This window comes from Macaca mulatta, chromosome 13 (assembly GCF_049350105.2).
Source record: "Macaca mulatta isolate MMU2019108-1 chromosome 13, T2T-MMU8v2.0, whole genome shotgun sequence".
In the NCBI taxonomy this organism is placed as follows: Eukaryota; Metazoa; Chordata; class Mammalia; order Primates; family Cercopithecidae; genus Macaca; species Macaca mulatta.
In genome coordinates, this window is record NC_133418.1 from 4,555,967 (window position 1) to 4,572,595 (window position 16,629).

Genomic DNA, 16,629 nt, shown 5'->3' on the forward strand with positions numbered 1-16,629 from the left:
GAAAAGCCTGAGGGGAGAAAGAAGAAAACCCATTCAGGGAAATGTTGAAGAAATCTGCCCCCAAGGAGAACGACTGAGGCAAAGATCTACTCCTGCCAAGAAAACCAACAGTAAGGGGAGGAACTTTGAATGCAGCGTGTGGGGGAAAACCTGATATAACCACGTATTCGTCACCCATCATCAGAGGACTCACAGTGGAGGAAAGCCCCATGACTGTCAAGAATGCAGGAAGGATCCGCGCCAAGATGGCCGAATAGGAAGAGCTCCAGCCTCCAGCTCCCAGCGTGAGCGACACAGAAGACGGGTGATTTCTGCATTTCCAACTGAGGCACAGGGTTCATCTCACTGGGGCGTGTCAGACGGTGGGTGCAGGACAGTGGGTGCAGCCCAATGAGTGAGAGCCGAAGCAGGGCAAGGCATCCCCTCACCCAGGAAGTGCAAGGGGGAAGGGAATTCCCTTTCCTAGCCAAGGGAAACTGTGACACACAACACCTGGAAAATCGGGTCACTCCCACCCTAATACTGTGCTTTACCAAGGGTCTTAGCAAATGGCACACCAGGAGATTATATCCCACGCTTGCCTTGGAGGGTCCCACGCCCACAGAGCCTCCCTCATTGCTACCACAGCAGTCTGAGATCTAACTGCAGGCGGCAGCGAGGCTGGGGGAGGGGTGCCCGCCATTGCTGAGGCTTAAGTAGGTAAATAAAGCGGCCAGGAAGCTCAAACTGGGTGGAGCCCACTGCAGCTCAAGGAGGCCTGCCTGCCTCTGTAGACACCACATCTGGGGAAGGGCATAGCTAAATAAAAGGCAGCAGAAACCTCTGCAGATGTGAATGTCCCTGTCTGACAGCTTTGAGGAGAGTAGTGGTTTTCCCAGCACGCAGTTTGAGATCTGAGAATAGACAGACTGTCTGCTCAAGTGGGTCCCTGACCTCCAAGTAGCCTAACTGGGAGACATCCCCCACTAGGGGCAGACTGACACCTCACACCTCACATGGCTGGGTACACCTCTGAGATGAAGCTTCCAAGGAACGATCAGACAGCAACATTTGCTGTTCAGCAATATTCACTCTTCTGCAGCCTCTGCTGCTGATACCCAGGCAAAGAGGGTCTGGAATGGACCTCCAGAAAACAACAGACCTGCAGCTGAGGGTCCTGACTGTTAGAAGGAAAAATAACAAACAGAAAGGACATCCACACCAAAACCCCATCGGTACGTCACCATCATCAAAGACCAAAGGTTTAGATAAAACCACAAAGATGGGGAAAAAGCAGTACAGAAAAGCTGGAAATTCTAAAAAACAGAGCGGCTCTCCCTCTCCAAAGGAACACAAATCCTTGCCAGCAATGGAACAAAGCTGGATGGAGAATGACTTTGACGAGTTGAGAGAAGACTTCAGACAATCAAACTTCTCTGAGCTAAAGGAAGAATTATGAACCCAGCACAAAGAAACAAAAAACTTGAAAAAAGATTTGACAAATGGCTAACTAGAATAACCAATGCAGAGAAGTCCTTAAACAACCTGATAGGGATGAAAACCATGACATGAGAACTATGTGACAAATGCACAAGCTTCAGTAACCGACTCAATCAACTGGAAGAAAGGGTATCAGTGATTGAAGATCAAATGAATGAAATGAAGCGAGAAGTTTAGAGAAAAAAGAGTAAAAAGAAATGAACAAATCCTCCAAGAAATATGGGACTACGTGAAAAGACCAAATCTACGTCTGATTGGTGTACCTGAAAGTGACAGGGAGAATGGAACCACATTGGAAAACACTCTGCAGGATATTATCCAGGAGAACCTCCCCAACCTAGCAGGGCAGGCCAACATTCAAATTCAGGAAATACAGAGAATGCCACAAAGATACTCCTCGAGAAGAGCAACTGCAAGACACATAATTGTCAGATTCACCAAAGTTGAAATGAAGGAAAAAATGTTAAGGGCAGCCAAAGAGAAAGGTCGGGTTACCCACAAAGGGAAGCCCATCAGACTAACAGCAGATCTCTTGGCAGAAACTCTATAAACCAGAAGAGAGTGGGGGCCAATATTCAACATTCTTAAAGAAAAGAATTTTCAACCCAGAATTTCATATCCAGCCAAACTAAGTTTCATAAGTGAAGGAGAAATAAAATCCTTTACAGACAAGCAAATGCTGAGAGATTTTTGTCACCACCAGGCCTGCCTTACAAGAGCTCCTGAAGGAAGCACTAAACATGGAAAGGAACAACCGGTACCAGCCACTGCAAAAACATGCCAAAATGTCGATGCTAGAAAGAAACTGCATCAACTAACAAGCAAAATAACTAGCTAACATCAAAATGACAGGATCAAGTTCACAGATAACAATATTAACCTTAAATGTAAATGGGCTAAATGCTCCAATTAAAAGACACAGACTGGCAAACTGGATAGAGTCAAGACCAATCAGTGTGCTGCATTCAGGAGACCCATCTCACATGCAGATACACACATAGGCTCAAAATAAAGGGATGGAGGAAGATCTACCAAGCGAATGGAAAACAAAAAAAGGCAGGGGTTGCAATCCTAGTCTCTGATAAAACAGACTTTAAACCAGCAAAGATCAAAAGCAACAAAGAAGGCCATTACATAATGATAAAGGGATCAATTCAACAAGAAGAGCTAACTATCCTAAATATATATGCACCCAACACTGGAGCACCTAGATTCATAAAGCAAGTCCTTAGAGACTTACAAAGAGACTTAAACTCCCACAAAATAATAATACGAGTCTTTAACACCCCACTGTCAACATTAGATCAACGAGACAGAAAGTTAACAAGGATATCCAGGAATTGAACTCAACTCTGCACCAAGCAGACCTAATAGACATCTATCTACAGAACTCTCCACCTCAAATCAACAGAATATACATTCTTCTCAGCACCACATCGCACTTATTCCAAAATTGACCAATAGTTGGAGGTAAAGCACTCCTCAGCAAATGTAAAAGAAAAGAAATTATAACAAACTGTCTCTCAGACCACAGTGCAATTAAACTAGTACTCAGGACTAAGAAACTCAATCAAAACCACTCAACTACATGGAAACTGAACAACCTGCTCCTGAATGACTACTGGGTACATAACGAAATAAAGGCAGACATAAAGATGTTCTTTGAAACCAATGAGAACAAAGATACAACATACCAGAATCTCTGGGACACATTTAAAGCAGTGTGTAGAGGGAAATTTATAGCACTAAATGCCCACAAGAGAAAGCAGGGAAGATCTAAAATTGACAACCTAACATCACAATTAAAAGAACTAGAGAAGCAAGAGCAAACACATTCAAAAGCTAGCAGAAGGCAAGAAATAACTAAGATCAGAGCAGAACTGAAGGAGATAGAGACACAAAAAAATCCTTCAAAAAATCAATGAATCCTGGAGCTGGTTTTTTGAAAACATTAACAAAACTGATAGACTGCTAGCAAGACTAATAAAGAAGAAAAGAGAGAAGAATCAAATAGACCCAATAAAAAATGATAAAGGGGATATCACCACCGACCCCACAGAAATACAAACTACCATCAGAGAATACTATAAACACCTCTATGCAAATAAACTAGAAAATCTAGAAGAAATAGATAAATTCCTGGACTCGTACACTCTCCCAAGACTAAACCAGGAAGAAGTTGAATCCCTGAATAGACCAATAGCAGTCTCTGAAATTGAGGCAATAATTAATAGCCTACCAACCAAAAAAAGTCCAGGACCACATGGATTCACAGCCGAATTCTGCCAGAGGTACAAGGAGGAGCTGGTACCATTCTTTCTGAAATTATTCCAATCAACAGAAAAAGAAGGAATCCTCCCTAACTCATTTTTTGAGGCCAACATCAACCTGATACCAAAGCCTAGCAGAGACACAACAAAAAAAGAGAATTTTAGACCAATATCCCTGATGAACATCGATGCAAAAATCCTCAATAAAATACTGGCAAACCGAATCCAGAAGCACATCAAAAAGCTTATCCACCACGATCAAGTGGTCTTCATCCCTGGGATGTAAGGCTGGTTCAACATATGCAAATCAATAAACGTAATCCAGCATAGAAACAGAACCAACGACAAAAACCACATGATGATCTCGACAGATGCAGAAAAGGTCTTTGACAAAATTCAACACCACTTCATGATAAAAAAAACTCTCAATAAATTCGGTATTGATGGAACGTATCTCAAAATAATAAGAGCTATTTATGACAAACCCACAGCCAATATTATACTGAATGGGCAAAAATTGGAAGCATTCCCCTTGAAAACTGGCATAAGACAGGGATGCCCTCTCTCACCACTCCTATTCAACATAGTGTTGGAAGTTCTGGCCACAGAAATCAGGCAAGAGAAAGAAATAAAGGGTATTCAATTAGGAAAAGAGGAAGTCAAATTGTCCCTGTTTGCAGATGACATGATTGTATATTTAGAAAACCCCATAAAAAGCCTAGAAGAAAACCTAGGTAATACCACTCAGGACATAGGCATGGGCAAGGACCTCATGTCTAAAACACCAAAAGCAATGACAACAAAAGCCAAAATTGACAAATGGGATCTAATTAAACTAAAGAGCTTCTGCACAGCAAAAGAAACTACCATCAGAGTGAACAGGCAACCTACAGAATGGGAGAAAATTTTTGCAATCTACTCATCTAACAAAGGGCTAATATCCAGAACCTACAAAGAACTCAAACAAATTTACAAGAAAATAACAAACAACCCCTTCAAAAAGTGGGCAAAGCACATGAACAGACATTTCTCAAACGAAGACATTTATGCAGCCAACAGACACACGGAAAAATGCTCATCATCACTTGCCATCAGAGAAATGCAAATCAAAACCACAATGAAATACCATCTCATACCAGTTAGAATGGCAATCATTAAAAACTCAGGAAACAACAGGTGCTGGAGAGGATGTGGAGAAATAGGAACACTTTTACACTGTTGGTGGGACTGTAAACTAGTTCAACCATTGTGGAAGACAGTGTGGCGATTCCTCAAGGATCTAGAACTAGAAATACCATAGGACCCAGCCATCCCATTACTGGGTATATACCCAAAGAATTATAAATCATGCTGCTATAAAGACACATGTACACATATGTTATTGCGGCACTATTTACAATAGCAAAGACTTGGAACCAACCCAAATGTCCATCAATGACAGACTGGATTAAGAAAATTAATTTTCTTAATCATATTCACCATGGAATACTATGTAGCCATTAAAAAAAAGATGAGTTCATGTCCTTTGTAGGGACATGGATGCAGCTGGAAATCATCATTCTGAGCAAACTATCACAAGAACAGAAAACCAAGCACCTCATGTTCTCACTCATAGGTGGGAATTGAACAATGAGAACACTTGGACACAGGAAGGGGAACATCACACACCAGGGCCTGTCACAGGGTTAGGGGAGGGGAGGGATAGCATTAGGAGATATACCTAATGTAAATGACGAGTTAATGGGTGCAGCACACCAACATGGCACATGGATACACATGTAACAAACCTGCACTTTGTGCACATGTACCCTAGAACTTAAAGTATAATAAAAAAGAAAAAAAAAAAAAGAATGCAGAAAAGGCTTCACCTGTAGGAGCCTTAAGAAAAACCTGATGTCAGCCAGCGTGGTGGTTCATGCCTGTAAACCCAGCACTTTGGGAGGATCACTTGTGCCTAGGAGTTTGAGACCAGCTTGAGCAACATAGTGAGACCTTGTCTCTATAACATTAATTAAAATTGAAAAGAGAAACAACTGACGTCACACCCTGGGAAGAGCCCCTTTGAATGCAATGAAAACTTTCTACAACTGATTAACCCTTACTGGACATCGGTGAACTCATCCTGGAGAAAGTCCTTATGAATGCACAGCGTGTGGAGAACCCTTCAGCGGGAAAGGTATTCCGGCCACAGCTAACCCGCCCTGAAGAGTGGCCCTAGGAATGCAGGGGTAGGGCAGAGCTCTGTTGGACCATTCATCCCTCATTCGACACAGGACAGTGCACACTGTAGAGACGCATTCCGAAGATAATGACTGTGGGAAGGTTTTCTTTGACGGCTCATCCCATTATCAGCATCAGAAAATTCATAGTGGAGACAAGCCCCATGAGCGCATTGCATGTAGGAAAACCCTTCCTGCAGAAAAGGTGGCTCACTCACCATCAGAGAGTGCACCCTGGAGAGAAGCTCCATGAGTGCAGCACCTGTGGGAAAGTCTTCAGTCGCAAATCCTCTATCACCCAACATCAGTGATGCTTATGAAAATCAGGCTTCCGGGTACTGTGGAGGTGCTTCAGCCAGACAAGCAGTCCCCAGAGAGACTCAGCACGTGTTTGTTCAAGGTAATGGCGATTTCTGTTTGAGCACCTTCTATCAACTGCTTATCCTCATACCTCCATTTGGGACCACAGTCTTCATAAACAGTCTCAATCAACCATGCCATACGCTTCGTTGGGATACCTCAAATTTGAGAGGATGCCTGGAGGATCCCCAAATTGGTCAGAAGCTCTCCAATCAATATGCTTTGCAGGTGTTTGAAGGAAACCCTAAGACAGGCAACAGACGTATTATTTATTTATTTATCGCAAGGCTGAATGCTGCAGGAGAACAAGAGCTCCTTCACATCTATGTATTGCTGTGCTCCCAGTGTGGTGCCTGGCACTCATCATATATTTTCTTTCTTTCTTTCTTTTTTTGAGATGGAGTCTCGCTCTCTCACCCAGGCTGGAGTGCAGCGGTGCAATCTCAACTCACTGCAACCTCCGCCTCCCGGGTTCAAGCGATTCTCCTGCCTCAGCCTCCTGAGTAGCTGGGACTAGAGGCGCCCACCACCATACCCAGTTAACTTTTGTATTTTTAGTAGAGACGAGGTTTCACCATATTGGCCAGGCTGGTCTTGAACTCCTGATCTCATAATCCACCCGGCTCAGCCTCCCAAAGTGCTGGGATGATAGGCATGAACCACTGTGCCTGGCCTCATCATGTATTCTCTAAACGAATGAATACCTGAGTACTTGAGCCAAAAATCAAATGCACTTATACAACTAGAAACTTTAGTAAGAAAATAAACATCAAAGAAAATTTGGTGCTTATACACAATGGAGTACTATTCAGCCATAAAAAATAATGAGATCCTGTCATTTGCAACAACATGGATAGAGCTGGAGGTTATTATGCTAAGTGAAATACGTCAGGCACAGAAAGGCAAACATCACCTGCTCTCACTTATTTGTAGGATCTAAAAAACAATTGAACTTATGGACATAGAGAGTAGAAGGATGGTTACCAGAGGCTGCAAAGAGTAGTGGGGGGTAGGAGGGAGGTGGGGATGGTTAATGGGTACAAAAAAAGATAGAAAGAATAGGCGGGGCACAGTGGCTCACGCCTGTAATCCTAGCACTTTGGAAGGCCAAAGCGGGCAGATCATGAGGTCAGGAGATCGAGACTATCCTGGCTAACACGGTGAAACCCCGTCTCTACAGGCACAGTGGTGGGCGCCTGTAGTCCCAGCTACTCGGAGGCTGAGGCAGGAGAATGGCGTGAACCTGGGAGGTGGAGCTTGCAGTGAGCCGAGATCGCGCCACTGCACTCCAGCCTGGGCGACAGAGCGAGACTCCGTCTCACAAAAAAAAAAAAAAAAATTAAAACAATTAAAAAAAAAAACCATAAGAAACATCAAGCTTCTATGTACTTAGGACTGCCAGTGCCTTCACTATAGCTGTGCTGTGAGCTCTTCATCTGCTCCTCTTGTCTCTTCCTGGAGCTCTGATTCTGGTTATGTGTTCCTGTTCTTCACTCGGCTCAGCACCCTGTGTTTCCCTTTACTTGTGGTCTTCTGGCCCCAGACCTGACCTCTGGGTTCTGGAAGACAAATCCATCACCCAACTATCCTTGTTTCTACAGTGGTGGTGGTTGTTTCATCTTTGTTTAATTTTACTGATAACCAAGCTTCCTTAGTCTGGCTCTGCCATTCCACAGCACCCTGGATATAGCCCCTTCCCTTTCTCTCTCTCTCTCTCTCTTTTTTTTTTTTCTTGAGATGGATTCTTGTTCTGTCGCCCAGGATGGAGTGCAATGGCGCCATCTCAGCTCACTGCAACCCCCGCCTCCCAGGTTCAAGTGATTCTCCTGCCTCAGCCTCCTGAGTAGCTGGGACTACAGGCGCATGCCACCACACCCAGCTAATTTTTGTATTTTTAGTAGAGGCAGGTTTTCACCATGTTGGCCAGGATGGTCTCGATCTCTTGAACTCATGATCCGCCTGCCTCGGCCTCCCAAAGTGTTGGGATTATAGGCATGAGCCACCGTGCCAGACTTTTCCCTTTCTCACCATATATTCACTTGTAGCTGTGGAAGGGAAACATGTTCATCCCAAAAAGTTCGGAGTCCTGTGCAGCATCCAGGTACAGCCGTGGCAGCTGGGTGGGGTCCCAGGCTGAAGAGGTTAGCCACCGTGAAAACGGCTACAGGAAATGGGGCTTTGTCTAATCTCAAAGGATACCACAAAGTGAAAGTTAACTCCAGACACTGCTTGTCTACAAATGGTCATCCCTCAGTACCAAAGCAACAGGCATGAGGATGTGACTGAAGGCCAGGCCTATGAGACATGATGTCCTTCTTGCCCTCAACATCAGTACCATGAAGCCAAAACACAGACTGTCCTGTCCACACCTACACAATAGAGACTTAGATCAGCTTCCTCACATCTATGGCTTTAAGAAATCCTGCTTAGGAGTAAAGCAGTAATTTCAGACAGCTGCTGAGAGTGTGTGAGCACCAGGATGAGGAGGAGGATAGGCTCTTGCTATCCAGGCATTAAAAAGCATAATTATTTTAATTTCTTGTCCCATATTCACACTCCTGTGGATGAAGGATAGAGAATTAGTATGGCCCTTCCTTCTTTCATCCTGTAAATGAGCAGGAATGTGGAACTTCAGGCAGGACAAATGAAGTGATGGTGAACCCCAGTAGCAGAGGCCTCAAAAAAACCAGTCCTCATGATGATCAAATATCTGGCCGCTGGTGTGGTACCCAGCCTGTTGAACATGCCAGAGGTGCCACACAAAGATGTGGATTCCTCCCCATCATACTTGTGTACAAAACCTGTGCAGAGTCTGCAGAAGATGCAAAAGGCCATCTACGCTAAGATCAGAGGTTCAGGGTTTCGAGCCACCTTATAGATTCTCATGATAAAGTAGCTGGCAAGAGCTAAAGTGTTGACAAAGAGCACTGAGTAATGCTTACTGCGGCAGAAGCTGTTTGTGTTTAGCCAGAAGTCATTCTTCACCTCCTTAATGATAGGAACTCTGGTTCTATTCTGAGCAGCAGAGCACCCAACTATATTTCTTGGCTTCTTTTGCAGCTAGGTATAGCTAATCAGGCCAATGAAATATTGATAAATCAAATATCAGGTGAATGCTATGCTGATAAAAATCAAATTTTTTGGATAGGACTTCTGGTCAGGTACTTAAAAGAAAGAGTAACAGCTAGGAAACTCCCTTTTGGCCTTGACTTTTCCTTCTTTCTACCTGGAATGTGGATTTAATGGCTGGAACCCCAATAGCCACCTTGTGACTTTAAGGACATAAGCCATGCCTTAAGGATGGCAGAGGAGAAAAACAGAGGATGCCTGATTCCCTGATAATCTTACAGAGCCTTCATCTCAGCCCTGGACTGCTTACTTCTGGACTTGAATGTGAGAGAATAAAACCCGAAGTAATTAACCATTGTACTTACAACCAAAGGAAGTTCCTGTCAAACTTTCCAAAACAATACATAGATTCCATAGAAAAACAGCTAACTCTTCCATCCTCATATTGGGACCAGAAGGGAGGTGAGCAGTACTTCACTATGTGGCTGGCCTGACCTCAGAAGCTTTATGGTCAGCTCCAGAGCACTGACGCCTCCAGGATTGTAGCTCACAAGGGCAGAATAATAGTCACGGAGGAGGTGTGGACCTTCCCTGTCCCCACAGTCCAGTATCGTTCTTTGCAAATCCCTCATAAGTATCTGACAGTCCAATTCCAGCATCTTTCAAACATCCTTTGGCTGGTTCTCTTCAGGCCAACTTCTCTGCCACTCTCACTAAAAATAAATCCATTCATCCATATACAACTATCTTTTCAAAGTACACGCAGAATGAATTATAAACAAAATATACAACCACACTGTTCACAGTTGGCTAACTGGTTGCCAAGAGTCACTTCAGTATGGAGTTCTTGACTATTATTACACCTGTCTGTGGAGATGCCTGATGGCCCCCCAGGTCTACTACTTATCTCACTCTGTTGTTTGGAGGTGGTGAAAGGGACATCCCAAGCATCCTCTTGGTGCAAGAGAATGACAGGATATAGGCTGGAAGGTGTTTCTCATCTAAAGGTCTATTTGTTTTCCTCACAACATGGGTGCCCATTCCTGCTATTTCTTTCCTAATAACCCCCAACAGCTACCCTGCTAGGAAATGGGAGTTTTCTGTAACTCCCTTGAAAAGCCATATCAGTAAGTCTATCTGATGGAAGCATGGATGGAAATAAGACCCCCTCTATTGATTATGACTTTATGAGTTTCAAAGAATCCATAATACTCGTTTAGCTATTGTGGGGGAACAAGCCAAGCAGATATCAGCAAACCAAAGACAGGCTAAAACCAACCCTGAATGTCCTGTGTCTGGGCAAAGTGGGTGTGGACCACTGTACCACCTGGCTTGACAGAAACTGCCCATATAGACCTCCACGTCCCAGGTATCTTTGCATTCTTCAGTCTTCATGGTTGCTCCTTTCAAATACCAGATAAAACACCAGGTCGGCATTTATCAGGTTCCAGAAGTCCATCTGGTTATTGCTTGTGATGTCAGCAGCTGTCTTGGCCTCATTCTGTGGCTCTTTTCTGGACTGCTATTTGCAATAGCTCCTCTACCACCAACGTGAGTTCATCAGTCAGAGATGGCCAGAAATTTCACAAGTAAATTCCTGCTATACTAGAGTTCTTTAAGGCTCTGGCCACGACACTAAGTCTCCTTGAGCAACTCTAAGACGGTAAGGGAGTAAGGGATTTGCTTCCTTGAAGTTCCTGGTGCTAGGACCAGAGCCCCTCTGTCATTCTCCCCCAGGGGCTTGTCTCCAGGCTCCTCCTCGCTTGATCCAGGCCTGTGGCTCTGCCTTCATCACTTGATCCTAACCACTGCTCCTGCTCCACCATGAGCCACTGCTCCTGGCTCACAGTTCTCCCTTGCGACAATGCTGCCATTAGAGGGACCAGGGGTCACAGGCAGTCATGCTCCTAGTCTTAGCCCAAATTCCCTAGGAAATAGAGCTCGAGGCAAGGATTAAGAGCTGGTGCTTTATGAGGTGCAAACCTAGGGCGACATGAGTGAGGAAAAGGGAGTGAAGCAGGAAAGGATGGGAAGAAATGCAAGATGATGTTTGCCTGTCGATTTTTACTTCACCAGCTGGGAGAGAGATTATTCAGCATGTGCATCTACTCGGCTCTGTAAGAAGCCCACATTCCAGCGTATGTGCAGCGACCGTGCCCCGGAGCAATAATGGGTACAGGGAAGCCGAAGGAATTAATCTGATCAGCTCCCTCCATCTCTTGGATGCCCCCACACTTCAGCTGGCATCACCCAGCCACTCCTAGGGAAGCCAGACCCCACAACCCACTGTATGGCCCTTCAACAAGGCCGGAAGTGGTGTGAGGGGTCCGAAACCTGAGTGTGCAGCTCTTTGGCCTTTGGCTGGCAGGAGGAGAGCCTGGCACTCCCAGGCAGGTAACCGTCCAGCTGCGGGTGGTGCAAACGGAAGAGCTGAGTGGACTGACAGGCCCTGGCAGCTGAAGTGGAACAAATGGCCGAGGGCCTCTGCAGAAGCCTAAGGGATGTGACGAGGCACAAGACACAGGCCCGATGAACTCCCTCTGCTGCTTCACTCCAAGCCTGACTTCCTGCCTCAGGTCTGCCTGCCTCTCACACTATCTGAGGCCTTTGGCACCTCTCTCTCTCTTATGTTGAATCTCATGTACCCCAAATCTTCACCCGTTTGCTACCCAAATCCTTCCTTCACATTTTTGGCTTTGCCCTCTTCCATGGTGATGAACAGATTCCGTATTCATTTCTCTTAACATCAGCTTTCACATCAAAGTAAATGGCCTTTTATGGCACTACTGCTGCTTAAGACAGGCAAGGATGCTTTCCTGACAGGATGTCAGACCTATTAGAAGGAAATAGATGTTCTCATAAGTTTTGGAAACTCAGGGTTAATCTACCTGTAAGAGACAACGGGTTTTTATTACAAGGTGTTCCAATTCCACCCTGCTGCTGTGTGACACCAATTTATGTGCTGCAGTGGGAGGCGGCGCCACTGCTGTTCAAGGCCACATTATTCCAAAGTAGTGCCCGTGTCTATGTGTGAAGAAAGTTCGAATTTTCCAGAAGCGCACAAATTAAAGCCAAGAAAAGCAATGAGAACCACATTAGTTTCAGGTACTTTTACCTTCTCTGCATCATACAGAGAAGAGTATACTGTCCTTCAGTTACTGACCACGTCAGTACCAGGAAATATTCTGGGGATGCTCCTTCCCCGGGGAGCCTGATCCCTGGTGCATGTGCACGGGGGGACACTCAACAAATAAAATTAATAATTATAATATCAGAAAGAGATAGGTGCTATGGAAAAGCAATAAAGTAACGAAGGACAAAAAGGCTTCACAGAGATGGTGAACAGAGGCTTGGGGCTGGTGACAGAGCAAGTCTGGCGGCCACATGGGGGAAGGATTATGCAGGCTGAGCTGGGCATGGTGGCGGCGCCTGTAGTCCCAGCTACTCGGGAGGCTGGGGCAGGAGAATCTCTTGAACCCAGGAGGCAGAGGTTGCAGTGAGCCAAGATTGCGCCACTGCACTCTAGCCTAGGTGACAGAACAAGACTCTGTCTCAAAAAAAAAGAGTAGAGCCAACAGAATTTTCTGAGGAACTGGATGTGCAGTGTGAGATAAAGAAAATGGTGACTCCAAGGTATCTGAATTGAGCAACCAAAGGATCAAGCTGCCATTTACTAAGGTGGGGAAACTGCAGGGGGAAGAGGTTTGGCAGTGGAGAAGGGGGAGCAGCAGAGGTTCACTTTCGAACATGCTACATTAAAGATGTTTATGAAACATCAAATCCAGAGGTGGAGGAGACAGCTCAAGGTCAGGGTTTGGAAAAGCCCAGGCTGGAGATATAAACTGGAAGCTGACCACATTTGGGTGGTATTTAGAGCATGTGGGTAAAACAAGATCATTTAAGAGTAGTTACTGCTATCCTAGTGTTGACAGAAGAGAGGCCCAAGGCCTGAGCTCTGGGGCATTTCAACATTTGGTTAGTTCTCAGATGAGCAGCTTCAGCATCATCTGGGAAGTTGGTGGAAACACAAATTCTCAGGAACCACCTCAGACCACCTGAATGAGGGTGGAGTTCAGCACTGTGTTTTAACAAGACTTTCAGATGATTCTGATTACCATATAATTGTGTGCCACAAAACAGCATTTCAGTCAATGGTAGACCACATATATGATGGTGGTTCCAAACAATTATAACAAAGCTGAAAAATTCCTATTGCCTAGTAACGTTGTGGCCATTAGCATAATACATTACTTGTGCTTGTGAGGATGCTGGTGTAAACAGGCCTACTGCACTGTCAGTTGTACAAAAGTACAGCAATACAATTATCTACAGTATATAATACTTGCTAATGATAATAAACGACTCTGTTACTGGTTTAAGTACTTACTATACTATACCTTTTATCATTATTTTAGAGTATACTCAGTATACTCCTACTTATAAGAAAAAAGTTAACTGTAAAACAGCCTCAGAGAGGTCCTTCGGGAGGTATCCCAGAAGCAGGCATTGCTATCCCAGGAGATGACAGCTCCATGCCTGTTACTGCCCTTGAAGACTTTCCACTGGGACAAGCTATGAAGGTGGAAGACAGTGAGACTGAAGACCCTGACCTTGCTATGAAGGTGGAAGACAGTGAGATTGAAGACCCTGACCTTGCTATGAAGGTGGAAGACAGTGAGATTGAAGACCCTGACCTTGCATAGGCCTAGGCTAATGTGTGTGTTTGTGCCTTAGTTCTTAGCTTTTTCTTTTCTTCTTCTCCTTCTTCTTCTTTTTTTTTTTTATTTTGAGATGGAGTGTTGCTCTGTCGCCCAGGCTGGAGTGCAGTGGCGCGATCTCGGCTCACTGCAACCTTCGCCTCCTAGGTTCAAGAGATTCTCCTGTCTCACAGCCTCCGAAGTAACTGGGATTACAGGCATGTGCCACCACGCCCGGCTAATTTTTGTATTTTTAGTAGAGACAGGGTTTCGCCATGTTGGCCAGGCTGGACTTGAACTCCTGATAGGTGATCTGCCCGCCACCACACCTGGCCAGAAAAGGTAACTTATTGAAGGGCAATTCTTTTTATAAATTTAATGTAGCCTAAGTGTGCAACAGTTATAAAGTCTACAGTAGTGTATAGTAATGTCATAGGCCTTCACATTCACTCACCATTCAATGACACATCCAGAGCTGAAACCCACCCAATAGTCCCATAGACAAGGTTTTTTTGTTTTTTTTTTGTTTTTTTTTTTTTTTAATAAACATAGAATGTGTCCCTTCTAGTCTTAAAGCTTGAAACTGAAATTTGTTTTGTCTGAGTTCCTTCCTCAGGAAAGAACTTCAGGCATCTCAAAAGTATCAAAGAACAGGTTGGGCACGGTGGCTCACGCCTCTAATCCCTGCACTTTAGGAGGCCGAGATGGGTGGATCACCTGAGGTCAGGAGTTCGAGACCAGCCTGGTCAACATGATGAAACCCCGTCTCTACTAAAAATACAAAAAATTAGCCGGGCATGGTGGCAGGCGCCTGTAATCCCAGCTACTCAGGAGGCTGAGGCAGGAGAACCGCTTGAACCTGGGGAGGCGGAGATTGCAGTGAGCCAAGATCGTGCCACTGCACTCCAGCCTGGGCAACAAGAGAGAAACTTCTTCTCAAAAAAAAAGTATCAAAGAAGGGAAACTCACCAGACCACTACACTCAGACAGTGAGACACCACGCCTCTCATGCATCATGATTGCCATCCTACCTCTCCTGAGTTCCTATTTTCCCACACATTGTTACATTTCTTCCCTGCTATATAAACTCCTAACTTCAGTGGGTCAAGGAGATGGATTTGATACTGACCTCCCATCTTCCAGGCTGCATCGCCCAATAATCATCTCAGTCATTGGCTTCCTGTGCGGTGAGATCATGGTCTCAGTCATTGGCTTCCTGTGCTGTGAGTGGCAGGACCTAGACCTACAAGAAAAAACGTTAACTGTAAAACAGCCTCAGAGAGGTCCTTCAGGAGTTATCCTGGAAGCAGGCATTGCTATCCTAGGAGATGACAGTGTTTTGGTAACAGAGTAACTTCCAGTCTTGCAAGCTCCAGTCATGGTAAGTGCCCTATACAGGTGCACAGGATATGTTGTATCCTATGTTATGTTTAGATACACAAATACCATTGTGTTACAATGACCTACAGTATTCACCACATAACCTGCTGTACATGTTTATAGCTTTGGAGCAATAGGCTATGCCATATAGCCTGGGTGTGCAGTAGGTGATACAGTCTAGGTTGTTTTTTTTTTTTTTTGAGACGGAGTCTCGCTTTGTAGCCCAGGCTGGAGTGCAGTGGCCGGATCTCAGCTCACTGCAAGCTCCGCCTCCCGGGTTCCCGCCATTCTCCTGCCTCAGCCTCCCGAGTAGCTGGGACCACAGGCGCCGCCACCTCGCCCGGCTAGTTTTTTTTGTGTGTGTTTTTAGTAGAGACGGGGTTTCACCGTGTTAGCCAGGATGGTCTTGATCTCCTGACCTTGTGATCCGCCCGTCTCGGCCTCCCAAAGTGCTGGGATTACAGGCTTGAGCCACCGCGCCCGGCCAGTCTAGGTTTTCATAAATACATTCTATGATGTTCACACAAGAACAAAATCACCTAAAAATTCATTTCTCCGAGGGTATCCTGGTTGTTAAGCGATGCATGACTGTTGTTTGGAAAACACTGGTTTAGAGGTGGGGAGAAGAGGAAATACCTAATGAGATTGAGAAAAAGTGACCAGTCAAGGAGGAAGAAAACCAGAAAGTATTTCCAGGAGCAGGGAGCAGCCAAGTGTTATCACCTATTAATAAAGTAAGATGAGGACTGACAATTGACGTGGTAACAAAGAAGGGATATCTGTGATGGGGATGGTTAGCAACAAGAAGAAAGGGGTGCTCCAGACACATTGAAACCAGCCCAATAGTCCTATAGACTTTATTTTGGATAAACATAGAAAGTGATTTTTTTTTTTTTTTGAGACAGAGTCTCGCTCTGTTGCCCAGGTTGGAGTGCGCTGGCATGATCTCGGCTTACTGCAACCTCCGCCTCCTGGGTTCAAGCGATTCTCCTGCCTCAGCCTCCCGAGTAGCTGGGATTACAGGCGTGTGCCACCAGGCCTGGCTAATTTTTCTATTTTTAGTAGAGATGGGGTTTCACCATGTTGGCCAAGCTGGTCTTGAACTCCTGACCTCAAGTGATCCACCCGCCTCGGCCTCCCAAAGTGCTGGAATTA

General features: G+C 45.0%; 1 protein-coding gene across 1 annotated transcript in view; it reads right to left on the bottom strand.

Annotated features, from left to right (window-relative positions):
• LOC144333981 (uncharacterized) overlaps nucleotides 1-16,629 on the bottom strand; it is a 39,188-nt gene that overhangs the window by 20,752 nt on the left and 1,807 nt on the right. The window contains exon 2 of the mRNA XM_077960225.1: nucleotides 15,224-15,337. Coding sequence (XP_077816351.1) covers nucleotides 15,224-15,337 — 114 coding nt within the window. The remainder of the gene's footprint in view (nucleotides 1-15,223; nucleotides 15,338-16,629) is intronic.